Source organism: Molothrus aeneus, chromosome 23 (assembly GCF_037042795.1).
Source record: "Molothrus aeneus isolate 106 chromosome 23, BPBGC_Maene_1.0, whole genome shotgun sequence".
NCBI classification, from domain to species: Eukaryota; Metazoa; Chordata; class Aves; order Passeriformes; family Icteridae; genus Molothrus; species Molothrus aeneus.
Window position 1 is genome coordinate 3320353 of NC_089668.1, and position 14740 is coordinate 3335092.

The following is a 14740-nucleotide window of genomic DNA, read 5'->3' on the forward strand; positions in this document are numbered from 1 at the left end:
CCAGCCCCAGGCCTGTGCAAACGAGCACCCCCAGGGCACAGCCCCCCGCTCCGTGTCCTGCAGGGTCCCTGTGGGAACCGGCTATGGTGGGCTGCAGACTTTGGTGATGGAGGAAGCAGAGGAGTTGGCAGTGCCAGCATTCTGTGTCCTGGGTGAAGCATGTTCCTGCTTTTTGAGGTAGACTGTGCTGCCCCTTCCCCTGCATGTTCACTCCATTCATCTCGCTGAACACTTCCAGAATAGTGGCTCAGCAGGATGATGAGCACAGACCAGAACCAGCCCCTGCCCAGCTCAACACCAGCGGCTCCAGCTCCCAGGGTGGCCATGCTGGTTACAGCAAGTCCTTTACTCAGTGGGCACGGAAAGGCTGAGCCAGGGGCAGTGGGTCGGCAGCTCCGGCCAAGAGTCCTTTGGCCATTGGAGGAGGGACATGAGTAGTTGCCAATGGAACAAGAAATCAGCAGAGAGACCACAGAGCCTTTAAATGATGTTATTCACTACAAAAACCAGTCCTGCTCCTCTGCAGGTGGGGGGAACAGCAGAGCCCCAAGTCCTTGGGGGAAAACGTTCCTTGGGGGATGTCACTGGGTGGGACAGCGAGAGCTGGCAGTCCATCAGAGGGGCACATCCACCCAAGTCCATCCTGGCTGCTGTGGGCAGCGCCAGGCCCTCACTTGTGCTTGGCAGGGAGGAACTCTCTGCGTCCCTTGTCGCGGCCCCCGAAGTAGCGCACCCTGTGGATGGCCTGCAGCTGCTCCTCGATGGTGGCCCGGATGTCCACCTCGTCGGGGATGTGCACGTAGCGGATGTTCCTGCCGGTCACAAAGAGCTCGTCCAGGTGGGACACGGCGCCCTGCCTGTCCGTGAAGGTCACCTCGGCCAGGCGCACGTTCATGAAGGCGTCCACGCTGGTGACGCGCCCCGCGGCCGCGCTCTCGTCGCGCAGCTCCACGGTGGTGACGCGGCCGCGCAGGCCCTGCAGCAGGATCACCAGGCTGTTCTCGGCGATGGTGCGCTCCTTCACCGAGTGGCTCACCTCCATGGCGGCTGCGGCGGGACAGGGGCTGGGGACAGGGGCTGGGGACACCCGCCCGCTGTGCCTCACGTGGAGCAGTCCCCTCCCATGGGCCAAGCCCTGCACACACACCTGAATATGGACCAGGCCCTGAACACACACCTGCACATGGATCAGCCCCTGCACATGGGCCATCCCTTGCACACACACCTGAACATGGACCAGCCCCTGCACACACACCTGCCCATGGACCAACCCCTGCCCACGGACCAAATCCTGCACACACACCTGAACACGGACCAGCCCTTGCACACACACCTGCTCACAGACCAACCCCCGCACATACACCCGAACACGGACAAACACCCGAACATGGACAAACACCTGAACATGGACCAAACCCTGCACACACACCTGTAAATGGACTAACTCCTGTGCATGGACCAGTCCCTGCACACACACCTGCCCACTGTACCATCCCTCAAACGCTCACCTGCACGCACACACACCGTGTGCTCACCTGCACGCACACACATCGCCCCTCGCACTCTCACCTGCACACGCATCACCGCTCACACACGGCCCCTTTCACACTTACCCGCACACTCCCCTGCTCCCATAGCACCCCTCGCACGCTCACCGCACGCCGCCCCTCGCCCCAGTCACTCCCACTCCTCGCCCACCCCCCTGGCACACGTTCCTTCCCCCTCCCCGCCCGCTGGGCTGCTCCGTGTCCCTCCCGCCCTGTCCCTGCCCTCACCCCCCCCTCCCGGGTCCCCCCGCTGTCCCTGTCCCCATCCCCCTCTCCCGCACACCGGGCCCCCCCCGCACTCACGCGCCGCCGCCTTCCCGCGCGCTCGCCCGCGCCGCCCCGCCCCTCGCGCACGCGCGGCCCCGCCCCTCGCCCCGCCCACAGCGGGAAGGGGCGGGGCGGCCACGCGCGCTGTCTGTGTGTCCCAATGTCCCCAAGTCCCGTTGTCCTCATGTCCCGGTGTCCGCTTGTCCCAACGTCCCGGTGTCTGTGTGTCCCGCTGTCCGCGTGTCCCAATGTCCGGGTGTCCCGCTGTCCGCGCGTCCCTGTGTCCGCGTGTCTCAATGTCCCCAAGAGCCGGTGTCCGCTTGTCCCGCTGTCCCCATGTCCCGCTCAGAGCCCGTCCATCAGTGCCAGCAGGTCCTCGCCCTTCTCGGCGCTGCCCGGGCGCGGCTCGGCCACGTCCAGCTCGCCCAGGATGCGGGACAGCTCCGCCCGCCGCGCCGGCTCCTGCGGCACAGACACACACACACCGCGCTCAGCCCCCAGCGCTGCCCCCGCAGCCCGGGCTGGGCTGGGCTGGGCTGGGACGTGCCCCTTCTACGCCCCCAACTCGGCTAAAAACTTGCTCTGGTGTTTGTCAGGATTCAAATTTTCTTAGTAAATATTCACCAATTCCACTGTCTTGGCAGAAAATTGGGCATTACTTTGTTACAAGCTTAAGTGAAATGGGGGAAAATGTATTTTTAAGTCCCTACCCTGGGTGAAACACAGTCCTTAGTGAGGCAGGGATGGTGAGAACCAGTGATGTGAAACATGTTACGTACCTGTGTGGCTTCAATGTTGATAACCTTGTAGGACAGCTCCTCTGGTCTGGTCTGTGCAGCGTGTCTTGGTTAAAAACATGAAAAGAGTGGTTAATCCCACGAAGATGTATAAGGAAATGATAAAAATCAGGCTTCATCAGGCTCCTGTAGGCACAAATGATGCTCAGAGGATGCTCACAGGGCCAGACTGGATGGGGCTTGAAGCAGCCTGGTCTACTGGATGGCATCCCTTCCCATGGCAGAGTAGAATTAGAGGTCCCTTCCAACCCAAACCATTCTGGAATTCCATGAAGTTTGGCAATTCCTCTGTTCCTACTTGGCAAAATAAGGTATTCACCCCAGTTTGGAGGATTCTCCCTGTTCTAGATATTTTACTAAGTGCAGAAACAGCAGGAATATTTCTGCAGCAGAAACAAGCAGATAGAAACATCCTGCTAAAATGGCTGGGGGGATATTTCTGTCCAGTGGCACTGGGAGAAAAGCTGCATCACAGGAGGCATCTGGAGCAGGATAACAACATATTGCTCTGACCCCAAAGCTCTTGAGGGCCAGCTTTGCTCTCCAGGGCTCCCCACAGGGCACCCCAAACCCAAAAGGACCCCAGCATACTCTTCCTCCTCGTCAGTGGTGAACAAGTTCAGCCGAAATCCCGACTCGCCACCAGCAGGTTTCTGGATGTCCAAACCTCCCAGCAGCCTGGCCAAAAAGTTCAGCTCTTCTTTAGCAAGAGGGTTGGGGGCTATGTTCTCCTGCAGGAAACAGCAATGGGTTTGTTGGGCAATTACCTGGGAGATTTGGGCTGCAAGGAGCTTTGATATTCCATATATATCCTTCATATATTCCTGATATTCCATACATGTCCTTCATATATTCCTGCTATTCCATACATGTCCTTCAGAGGGATATAAACACATTCATTTCCCTGTTTTTCCTAGGACAGATTGTGCAGATAACCACAGTAATCACCAGCTCCAGGCTGGAAATGGTTGCTTGAATTTATAGACTCAGCACAAGATACTTTTCCAGCTAAACTGGACGGATGAGAAATCTGTAAAGCCAACTTTCTGTTTTCTGAGGAGATTAAAATGGAACCAGGAATATCCTTGCAGGAGTCTGTGGATTCTTTGGGAAAATGTGCCCTTCCCCTGGCTTCAAAGGATTGGGGAGGATTGGATGAGGCTCTGAGAACACTAGAAAAGCTTCCCTGACCTTATCCCATATCTATAGACTCAGAATTTGGCCAGTTTAGGCAGGGACAGGAGGAGGACAGCACTGACCTTTGCCTGGGATGCCAGGTTTTTGGAAGATCCTGACATGTGTGTCTCCACTGGCCGGGTCACACTGTACCTGCAGGGAAAACACGCGTCAAGAACAGCTTGTTCTGGGACCAGGTACAGAACCAGAGGGAGCAGCACAGGCTGCAGAATTTTAGGGTATTTCCCTGAAGACTGAGCAATTGCAATGAGAAGTTGCAGCTCAGTGTGGTGCAATGGTGAGGCAGTGAGGTGTGTGAGGGACAAAGCTGTGAGAAGGAACACAGATCTCTTTGGATGGAAAATGTACATTAAGGCCAGCATGGAGAACAGAGAGGATTTCTTGATTGTGGTAACATTAAATCACATTTCACATGAGATGCAGCACCAGGTGATAACACTCCTTCCTCAGCTCCACTGACATAAATCAAAGTTTTGCCCATTTTTTGCAGCTCTTTATACACTGTCCACACAGGACAGCACCTTGTAACAAAGTCAATCTGATAATTAATAGCAAAAGAGGCCAAAACCACACCAGGCTGAAGATGTGCTTCTGACCAATCCATCAGCATTTGGTTCAGGTTTCTACACAGAACAAAAATTACTTACATATTTGTCCCAAGTTTGAGGACTCTGTCTCCATAAAGCTCAAAAGATCCTTCCCTCTGTGGAGTAACATAATTCCCAGCAATGGTGAACTCAGCCCTTTTAACTTCCACTCCTTTGTGATTGAATATCCTTAAAAATGAGGCATTATTGAAACATTTAGTAGCTTCAGTCCTGATTTTAGTACCTAATTCCTCTGCTTTCTGCACGAGGGGAATAAAACTCTATTTTGTAGTATAATAATAATAATAATAATAATAATAATAATAATAATAATAATAATAATAATAATACATTATATTATGTATAATAATAATCTGTGTAATAATAATAATTCTGTACATTGCTAAATGCCTCTGCTATGGGATAAATTAATAATAGCTAATTAATTTTGATAGAAAACTCCCAAAAGCAGCTCAGCATTTCATTGCTGGGAAACTTAGTCCCAAATCTTCCCCTTTAAATTGTATTAAATATAAATAATACATAAACATATAGAATTAATATAATATAATATGTAAATAATAATAATAATAATAATAATAATAATAATAATAATAATAATAATAATAATAATAATAATAATAATAATTTTAAGGCCCCTTAAATAGTATTTATTGGAGTTTCAAATAATAATATAATAATAATAAATAATAATTTTAAAAGGCCCCTTAAATAGTATTTCCTGGAGTTTCAGCTATCCATGTACCAGGATTGTCAGTCTGAGCTAGATTTCTGAGCCTTCTGGCATGGGATGCTCCTCCCTGTGCCCCACACATGGCACCAGCTCACCTGATGAGCCCTGGCACCTCTGTGCCCCACGGGACGGGCCCTGAGATTGGCAGCACGAAGCGACCGTTGGAGTTTTGCACTTTATCCTTCAGGAAGATGGAGACCTGCAAGAGGACATCACAAACATCACAGCCTGGGGAAATCCCCTGCAGACCTTCCCGTCCAAATTCCCTGAAATCTGAGCCTGAGCCTCTCTGCCTGTGCTGGGGAAGGTTTCCCAGAGCTCTTGATCTGTGTGGAGGGATGTATTTACAAAGCCAGTGACGTGGAATTGTGGCGCTGAAGATGGGCACACTGATCTAACATTAAATAAATTATATTAAAAACTACATCCTGTTCATGCACGTGAGTGTGACCAGCTTGTTTAGAGAACATCAAGAGTTCATGCTCAGGTTTCCTATCAAGTTTCTTCTAAAAGGAAAAACAGATTTATCAATCAGCAAATCACACTAGTAGAGATTCCTTTTTTCATAATATTGTAGAATTATTCAGCATTATTACAGAATATGTGCTCAATTTGTGAAATTCGAGTGCAATTACAAGCACATCAAGATCATTGAAAAGCACAAACAACAAACCCAAACCTGCAGTGTTTATAAGCAGATCCCTTTATATTCCAGCCCCAAACTCCATCATTCTCCCTGCCTAGTTGGTTTGGGCTCTTACCCTGATGTGCATGTCCTGGAAGAAAATGAGAAGTGTTTGCCTGATGAGCTGGAATTCACCATCAGAGAGAGGGTTGTAGGTCTGGAAAAGGAAAATCATCATGCAAGGGTTTACAGGGGTGCCATGATCCATCCAGGGAAAGAGGGAACAAGCTGAATATTCTGATCCACTTGCAGGGGGAGCAGAGATGCTCTAAGGGGGCTGCTGGTTATTATCAATAATTATTGTCTGCCACTAAAATTCTGATTTAATTTCTACTGAAATCAGTGGAGACTTAAATCAGGCTGAATAAGCAACATATTGATTTAAACTGGGCCAGTAAAAGAATACCACTTGACTCACAGCCCTCTCCAATGCAGTAATTTATCTCTTGAGAAGTAAAAAACCCCATAAAGTCAAACCACAGTGTGTCCCACCCTTTTCCTGAGGATTCTTACCTCGATCAGCCTCCGGAAGGTCTCATCCACCTGGTTCAGAATGCCAGGAGAGTCAGAGATGAAATCCTTGATGGCATCCAGGTGGTTGAAGGTGACCAGCAGAATGTCCCTGGGCCGAGGGCACAGCAGCACTTGGTATTTGAAGGCCATGGTCATGAGGTCGTAGAGCTGCAAAGAAACACAGGAATGTTGGTTGGAAACCTCCTGGGCATGGAGAGAGAGATTCAGTCAGGCCAGCGCCTGCCTGTGACACAAGGAACCATTTTAGCTTCATTTCTTAAAAAACAAGAGCACTGCAGTCCCATCCCCAGCCTTCCTGCTGGGTCTCCAATGGCACCAGTGCTCAGTGAGCAATACTATTGTATTTGCAAGGTGCCCTGATGAATGACGAATCTGGGCCATGTTCTCAGAAGGCTAATTTATTATTTTATGATACTATATTATATTAAAGAAGACTATACTAAACTATACTAAAGAATACAGAAAGGATACTTACAGGTTAAAAAGATATTCATAAAAACTCATGACTTTCCAGAGTCTCTGCACAGCTTGGCCCTGACTGGCCAAAGAGTGAAAACAACTCACAGCAGAAACCAATGAAACAATCACCTGTGGGTAAACAATCTCCAAACACATTCCACATGTGAGCACAACACAGGAGAAGCAAATGAGATGAGAATTGTTTTCCTTTTTCTCTGCGGCTTCTCAGCTTCCCAGGAGAAAAATCCTGGGCGAAGGGATTTTCAGAAAATATGACAGTGACAGAGAACCATTTTCACAAGGAAAGCTGCTCCAAAATGCTTCAAAATGGAAAAGCCACGGGTTAAATATTGAGACAGAACCTGGTGAAGGGCACCTGGGGAGCAGGAGTGTTACCTTGTCCATGCTGGCCTGGTTGAGTCTCATGATGGAGGCGTGGGCCAGGCGGTCGTACACGGTGCGCAGCGCTTTCTTGGAGTACAGATCCTGGGGCTTGAACAGCTCCTCCATGAATTTCCTGTTGAACATGGTGCTGATGATGTCGTTCATAACTGCAAAGACAAAGTTAGGCTCTGTGGTTTGCTCCAGAACAGCCTGCTCCTGCTCCATGCCAGGGGCACACCAGGGACAGAGCAAAACGGGAGAGGGGGAGCAGCCCCTCTGCATCCAGCTCTGCCTCACCTGAGCAGCCCCTCTGCCTCCAGCTCTGCCTCACCTTAGCAGCCCCTCTGCCTCCAGCTCTGCCTCACCTGAGCAGCCCCTCTGCATCACCTCTGCATCCAGCTCTGCCTCACCTGAGCAGCCCCTCTGCATCCAGCTCTGCCTCACCTTAGCAGCCCCTCTGCATCCAGCTCTGCCTCAGCCCCACCTGAGCCTCACCTGATCAGCCCCTCTGCATCCAGCTCTGCCTCACCTGAGCAGCCCCTCTGCATCCAGCTCTGCCTCAGCCCCACCTGAGCAGCCCCTCTGCCTCCAGCTCTGCCTCACCTGAGCAGCACCTCTGCATCCAGCTCTGCCTCACCTTAGCAGCCCCTCTGCATCACCTCTGCATCCAGCTCTGCCTCACCTGATCAGCCCCTCTGCCTCCAGCTCTGTCTCAGCCCCCCCTGATCAGCCCCTCTGCCTCCAGCTCTGTCTCAGCCCCACCTGGCCTCAGCCACCTGATGTCCCCCAGGGCACAAATGCCACCTGAGCTGAAGGCAGCAGGCCCTATTTGCCAGTGGGAATAAGGCTGGCTTTGCTGCCCTGGTTTTACAGCTATGGTTGGCAGTTTTAATTTTTAAATAATGTTGTTCGTAGGCTGCTCTGATGTGTTATTATCTTAAAAAGTTGCAGTTCTGCTTCCTAAGGAGAGTCTAGCACTGTGGTAGATCTTTGCTGTGCCTGTTCCTCCACACCCTCTGACACCACCAGTCTATTTTTTAACTTCTCAACAGAAGCTCCCTGCAGGGCTCTCTGTAATCTTTATTCCAATCAGATTAACACTGGCAGGTATTTAATAAAGCATTTATATCCCTGGGATCTACATCAACCCACTCAGGGCTCTCACAGCTGAAACATCTGCAGGCCCTAGAGTTTCAAATGCAGAACTCCAAACTTCCTTACTCGTGGTTAATTTTTAATGTGTAAATTTAGCCATGGAACTGTTTTATTACTGAGGAGTTCTTAGAGCTCAGGAGTGCTGAGTGATTGAGCTCAGGTGATTGAGCCTCTAATGCAAACAAGATGGAAAACATTGTGCAGTGCTTCCAGCAGATGCAGCACCTGAGCTTTTGTGCTGGATCTGCCACTTTTATTATCTCCCTGATACACTCTAAAGAGTTATCATCAATAAACATTTATTCCTCTATCAAAAAAAAAAAAAAAAAGGTAAATGAATACATCAGGTCACAGATTACTGTACAAGTGTGGATTTTCCTAAGCAGATAACTGTTACAAAGCTCATAATGCCAGACAATTCTTGTGGATTAGAAAAATCTCAGAGCAAATAATAAAAAAATTAAAAAAAAAGAAAAGAAGAAAAAGTGAACATAGAGAGAGTGGTAGTGACCAATGGTTTGAGTTATTGCCTTAATGATTCCCTGGGGGGGTCAGACACCTGGCTTTTTACACCTGTCCTACCCCAGCAGACAAAACAAAGGTAATTTCCTGATTTCCCTGTCACTTCATCTCTCCCCAGAGGATAAACTCCCTGGGGACTGCTGGGAGCCAGGGCAGGGAGAGCTGTGTTCCCAAGGGCAGAGGCCTCCTGAAGTGGCCCCAAACTTCTCCCTAAACCTCCCTCCCTGCTGGTTCCAGGCTCCTCACACACAGCTCAGCAGCCCCTCTGCTGAACCTGACAGGGCTCCCTAGTCCTGGCTTAAACACCCCAAAACCACAGACAGATCTCAGCTCCTGAGCAGTCTGGATTAAGAATACACCTAATTACAAATGGGGAAAAAAAGTCCCTCCTTCCTTTTAAACAAACTGGCCATAAAACAATCCCTACTTGCAATCTCAGGCAGAAATCCCCTATTTTTCATGGAGAAAATAAAATATATCAGTACTAGTAGATATTAGTATCTAGTTAATTTTGCAGGGAATCAATTACGACAAAAATAAGAACTTCTGCTTTATTCTACTATTAAGGAAAATATTTTTTAAGCTGCTTGTGTGTGCTGCCCAGAGAAAGACTTCTCCTGTCTTTGGAGAGCCACAAACAACCCAAACCAGCAGGAGACAGACACCTCCCAGTACACTGATTTTTCAACAGAAAAACCAGAGTCATAAATTATATTCTGAAATTAAAACCTCTTGTGTGGGCTATAAAAAGAACTGAGAAAGACATTAAAAAAAAAAATCAATCATGGTAAAGGGCAAATCGATAATAAATCTCTCACATGTTTGATAATGACACAGCAAAGGTCTCAGGGGGGCCCTGGAGTGGCCATGGCAGGTGACACAGGAGCATTGGCCCAGGGACGTGGCACAAGCAACACAGAAAAAGCAACTGAGCAGAGAGGGGAGGTCATCACTGGGATGAGAGGAGGGGAACCAGTGTAGCCAGTGTGATGGACAGGACTGAAGCTGGGGGTGATGGTGGCTTTGGCCTCCTCACACCAAGTCTCTGGTGACAGACTGGTGTCACTGGCATGGCTGGGATGCATGACAGGAGGCTGGAGCTAGGCCTGGGTGATGCTGGTGCTTCCTGGTGTTTTGCAGAGATAATCAAAACTCTACAACCTTTGTGAAAGTTGTAAAGCTGGTTTATGTTTATTGCAGCGCTGGATGCACGTGGGAATTGCTCTTCTAAAATGACATGTGTACCTCTGGAAACTTCAGGTCTCTTTTTATCTCTTTCTCAAATACATATGCATATAATTTCACAGTAGGTTCATACATATTCATTTTTACGAATTTTGTGTGATATTTGCCGCTAGTTCTTCTTTATCAGAAAGAATTCTTAGGTCAGGTTGAGCAGGTCTCACAGCAGTCTCTCTGTCTCTCTCTATCACCCTCTGTCTCCTGCCCCTTATCTCTGTCCTTCACTGAAGCAGTTTCTCTGAGCCTAGGCTTTTGCAGTCAGGCTACAGAGCTGTGCTTTCTAACCACAGACTCAACTCAAAAATGTACATTTCACCTAAATCAAAATGGATTTCTACCCTGGAAAATTTCCACTCTGCCTCACTGGAGGATGTTTGGCGCAGCAGAAGGAACATTCTGTGCTCTGGACAGTCACCCTGAGTGCCACAGGCTCCTCAGGGACCTTGTCACTGACAGGGGCTGACATCAGAACCCCCCTGAGATCCCCTGGAGCGCTGAGCACAGTGCTCTCTCTCACAGGAGAAGGGAAGGGTCAGCCTGGCACCTGCCCCTGAGCCACCAGCCCTGTCCCCTGCCTTGCAGCTCTGGGCAGCTCCTCCTCGTTTGGGATGGGATGGAATCTGTCCCTGGATGTGTGCTTGGAAACAGGATGTAATGGTAAGAAAAAAGCTGGGGCAGACCCCAGGACATCAGCATTTACCTTCAGTAAATGTTAAAACCTACCAAAATGATGTTTGTTTTGCAAAACACCAATCACAACTTTGATAATCACAGCCTTGATCCCTCCTAAAAAAAGGGCTGCTCAGAAGGACCCTGTAAGTTCTGCTCGTGCTCACTTGAACAAAAACCTGAGATTCAAGAGATTCATTTCCTCATTCCCCTGCTGCAGGCTCCTGTTCCAGGGCAGATTCCAGAGGGAAACACCCAAGGGCTCAATCCCACCCTCAGGATCCTCCAGTCAGGATGAGCTGAGGGCTTCTGCTCCTTTGGGATGGCTCTGCCAGGTGTGACCACCAGCACAGGTGGGTAAAGCAGCTGGGATGGGAATGCCTTCGATCATCCCTGGAGTTCACCTGTCCAAACCCTGAGCAATGCATGAGATAAAACCTTAAAAAGATGGAATATACCCAATATTCCTGCAATTAAGCAGAAAAACGACCTGCACAATGCTCACACAATTACATGCTTGCATGAAAACGGTGGTAAAGAAACACAAACACCATTTTTGCAGGCAAGACCACCAGGATAAAAAGCTTTGATCCATTTACATTCTTGGTTAAATTAACAGCTGATTTTTGAGGCCATATGATTTTAAGATACGGTCTGGGGGTATTTTTGTCACTGATTTACAGTAATTTGAGGAGCAGGTGAGCATTATTTGTTCATTTGTGACACTGACTGAAGGCTGCAGGAACAGCCTCAGGTGTTCAGGCACGATGAGCCCCAGGTGTGCATGCAGCCAGCAGTTACTGTACCTCGTTTCCTGTCCACATCTGTCCATTCATCTACACGAAGCATACAAAACAAAACAGCAGTTCAAGATGTAAGAACAAGAGTTGCAAGGAGAAGAAAAGAAAATAGAAAGAAATAAACTTAAAAAAAAAGAAGCTAACTAATGGATTTTGCCTCTTCTCATCAGCATTCAGCAGTGAATGAGAACCTCACCCTCCCCTTGGATAAAATTCTGCTGCTTCAGTGCACATCAAATTTTACCCCTTGCATGAGCTTGGGTAGTTTTCAGCTGTATTTTGCTCTTAGAAGTAACCAACATTTGAGTGAACAGCTTTAAGCATCAACAAACACCTCAGTGTGGATGAACCACATCTCAGTGAAATTAACACCCAATTTTTTGGAAGGAAAAAAAAATCCATGCGTGGACAAACTAAAACAGCCCAATTCTCCTGCTGAGATACTCCACCAAGATTTAATTTAGCTAAAATCCTAAACTTGTCCCTGAATGAACAGCAGTAAACTTCTGTCACATCATCCCCTCATCAGGACACACATGAATAATTACAAATATCCCCCCTCACAAACAACACAACGATTACACAGTGAACCCTTTGTTGTTTAGCACTTCATAAAGGACAGGCAGAAGGGATAACAATACCAAGCTCATACCAAGTTGATTTTTTATTAAAACATCACAGAGCTTCCCAAGGCACATTCCCCATGCCCTGACAGAGAGGTGCAAGGACTTGTAAAGCAAAGATTTAAATTGAAGTGGTAAATGCAAAGATGCTTGGCTGGGAGCTGGAGTTTCATGGCCCACGTGAAGACACGAGGCTCTGTTTGTACAAGGATTTTGGCCAAATGAGATTGTATAAAAGCCAGGATTTCAGGAGCTGTACTGGTATTTGAATTTCACATAATTGCATGTGCCGTCTCTGCATGAGATTTATAATTTTATTCCCGGAAACTCCTTCCCATTGCAAAGCATCCTGCTCTGCCCCAAACTGTCCAGGAGCTGGGCTGACATAACCAAATCCTGGGTTATTTTGAGTCCAGAAGTTCATTTCTGAAGCTTTAACCCCCGAATTGAGCACAGAAACACCAACACAAACTCCACTTTCTCCTTTTGGGTGAGAACCTCCCAAACCAACCTCAGCAACACCCTCGGGGCTGGGAAGGAAATTGAGGAACTTCACCGAGCTCAACCCAACGGGCTGTGCTGCCCAGGGCAGAGCACAAAGCGCTGAGGGCTGATTTCTGTGATAATTACTGCGGTAATTACTGAAATCGGGGCAGGGAAACTGGCGCCGTGAGCCCGCAGCATCCTCTGGTGACAGCACAGCGTGTCCCTGTGTGTCCCTGTGCCACAGCTGACAGAAGGAGAGGACACAGCCTCAAGCTGCGCCAAGGGAAGTTTAGGTTAGAAATTAGAAAAAAAAATGCTGAAAAAGCGATTGGGGAATGGAATTGTCTGCCCAGGGAGGAGGTGGAATCACCATCCCTGGAGGAGTTCAAAAACAGACTCGAGGTGGCACTCGGTGCCGGGGTTTAGCTGATGGGGAGGTGTTAGGGCATGGGTTGGGCTGGGTGATATTAAAGGTATTTTCCAACCTAGTTCACCCTGTGATTCTGTGGCATCCCGGGAAGCGGCACCGCCTGGCGGAGCAGCCCGAGCCGCTCTGGGGGAGGCGGGAGCGGGAGCAGAGCCGTGCCCGGGGACACCGGGAGAGGCTCCGCCACACCGGGACACCGGCAGCGGGGGCAGGGCCGTGCCCGGGGACACCGGCAGCGGCTCCTCCACACCGGGAGCGGAGGGAGCCGCGCACCGCTCACCTTTGCGCGCCTTCTCTCCGGGGATGCTCTGGGCGCGCAGCCGCTGGTCCAGGATGTAGAGCATCTCCCCGCCCAGGTTCAGGAACAGCAGCGGCAGCGTCCGCGCCGACATGGCCCCGGCACAGCCCAGCCCGGCCCGGCCCCGCTCCCCGCACCGCCGCCGCCGCCGTTGCCGGGCAGCCGCGGGGCCAATCGGGGAGCGCCGTCTTGGCCGGGCGGGGCGCGCCTGCGCATCGCTCAGGAGTGAGTGAGCATCGTCCGGTCTGAGTGTGCATCATCCCGATCTGAGTGTGCTTCATCCCGATCTGAGTGTGCTTCATCCCGCTCTGTGTGTGCATCATCCCGATCTGAGTGTGCATCATCCCGATCTGAGTGTGCATCATCCCGATCTGAGTGTGCTTCATCCCGATCTGAGTGTGCATCATCCTGATCTGAGTGTGCATCATCCCGCTCTGTGTGTGCATCATCCCGATCTGAGTGTGCTTCATCCTGATCTGAGTGTGCTTCATCCTGATCTGAGTGTGCATCATCCTGATCTGTGTGTGCATCATCGTGATCTGAGTGTGCATCATCCCGCTCTGTGTGTGCATCATCCCGCTCTGTGTGTGCATCATCCCGATCTGAGTGTGCATCATCCCACTCTGTGTGTGCATCATCCCGATCTGAGTGTGCTTCATCCCGATCTGAGTGTGCATCATCCCGATCTGAGTGTGCATCATCCCGATCTGAGTGTGCATCATCGTGATCTGTGTGTGCATCATCGTGATCTGAGTGTGCATCATCCCGATCTGAGTGTGCATCATCCCGATCTGAGTGTGCATCATCGTGATCTGTGTGTGCATCATCGTGATCTGAGTGTGCATCATCCCGATCTGAGTGTGCATCATCGTGATCTGTGTGTGCATCATCGTGATCTGAGTGTGCATCATCCCGATCTGAGTGTGCATCATCGTGATCTGAGTGTGCATCATCGTGATCTGTGTGTGCATCATCCTGATCTGAGTGTGCATCATCGTGATCTGAGTGTGCTTCATCCCGATCTGAGTGTGCATCATCCCGCTCTGTGTGTGCATCATCCCGATCTGAGTGTGCATCATCCCGATCTGAGAGTGCATCATCCTGATCTGTGTGTGCATCATCGTGATCTGAGTGTGCATCATCCCGCTCTGTGTGTGCATCATCGTGATCTGAGTGTGCATCATCCCGATCTGAGTGTGCTTCATCCTGATCTGAGTGTGCATCATCCTGATCTGAGTGTGCATCATCCCGATCTGAGTGTGCATCATTCCGATCTGAGTGTGCATCATCCTGATCTGAGTGTGCAT

The 14740-nt window shown here is 49.7% G+C and overlaps 2 protein-coding genes across 3 annotated transcripts; both read right to left on the reverse strand.

The window, feature by feature from the left end:
• Nucleotides 1-474: 474 nt before the first annotated feature.
• LSM10 (LSM10, U7 small nuclear RNA associated) lies at nucleotides 475-1898 on the reverse strand. Its single transcript, XM_066564704.1, has 2 exons — nucleotides 1851-1898; nucleotides 475-1047 (listed from the first exon to the last, which is right to left on the reverse strand). Exon 2 carries the CDS (start codon nucleotides 1040-1042, stop codon nucleotides 671-673), a length of 372 nt encoding a protein of 123 aa, XP_066420801.1. The 5' UTR covers nucleotides 1043-1047; nucleotides 1851-1898; the 3' UTR covers nucleotides 475-670.
• A 4-nt stretch (nucleotides 1899-1902) lies between these two features.
• OSCP1 (organic solute carrier partner 1) lies at nucleotides 1903-13565 on the reverse strand. Of its 2 annotated transcripts, XM_066564702.1 has the most exons (11): nucleotides 13416-13565; nucleotides 11606-11635; nucleotides 7224-7378; nucleotides 6348-6515; nucleotides 5911-5991; nucleotides 5245-5348; nucleotides 4456-4584; nucleotides 3871-3940; nucleotides 3203-3342; nucleotides 2594-2657; nucleotides 1903-2276 (listed from the first exon to the last, which is right to left on the reverse strand). In XM_066564702.1, the coding sequence occupies exons 1-11, from the start codon at nucleotides 13525-13527 to the stop codon at nucleotides 2160-2162; spliced, it is 1170 nt and encodes a 389-aa protein (XP_066420799.1). In that variant the 5' UTR covers nucleotides 13528-13565; the 3' UTR covers nucleotides 1903-2159. The 2 variants fall into 2 exon arrangements, with proteins under 2 accessions (XP_066420799.1, XP_066420800.1); XM_066564703.1 differs by lacking the exon at nucleotides 11606-11635 and having other exon boundaries at nucleotides 1905-2276.
• Between the last annotated feature and the right edge of the window lie 1175 nt (nucleotides 13566-14740).

Coding starts and splice junctions, on each gene's coding strand:
- LSM10 (XM_066564704.1), bottom strand. CDS start 1,042: ATGGAGGTGAGCCACTCGGTGAAGGAGCGCACCATCGCCGAGAACAGC.
- OSCP1 (XM_066564702.1), bottom strand. CDS start 13,527: ATGTCGGCGCGGACGCTGCCGCTGCTGTTCCTGAACCTGGGCGGGGAG. Junction 5,992..6,347: donor CCTTCCGGAGGCTGATCGAG/GTAAGAATCCTC, acceptor TTCCTTTTCCAG/ACCTACAACCCTCTCTCTGA. Junction 2,277..2,593: donor TCAACATTGAAGCCACACAG/GTACGTAACATG, acceptor TCTGTGCCGCAG/GAGCCGGCGCGGCGGGCGGA.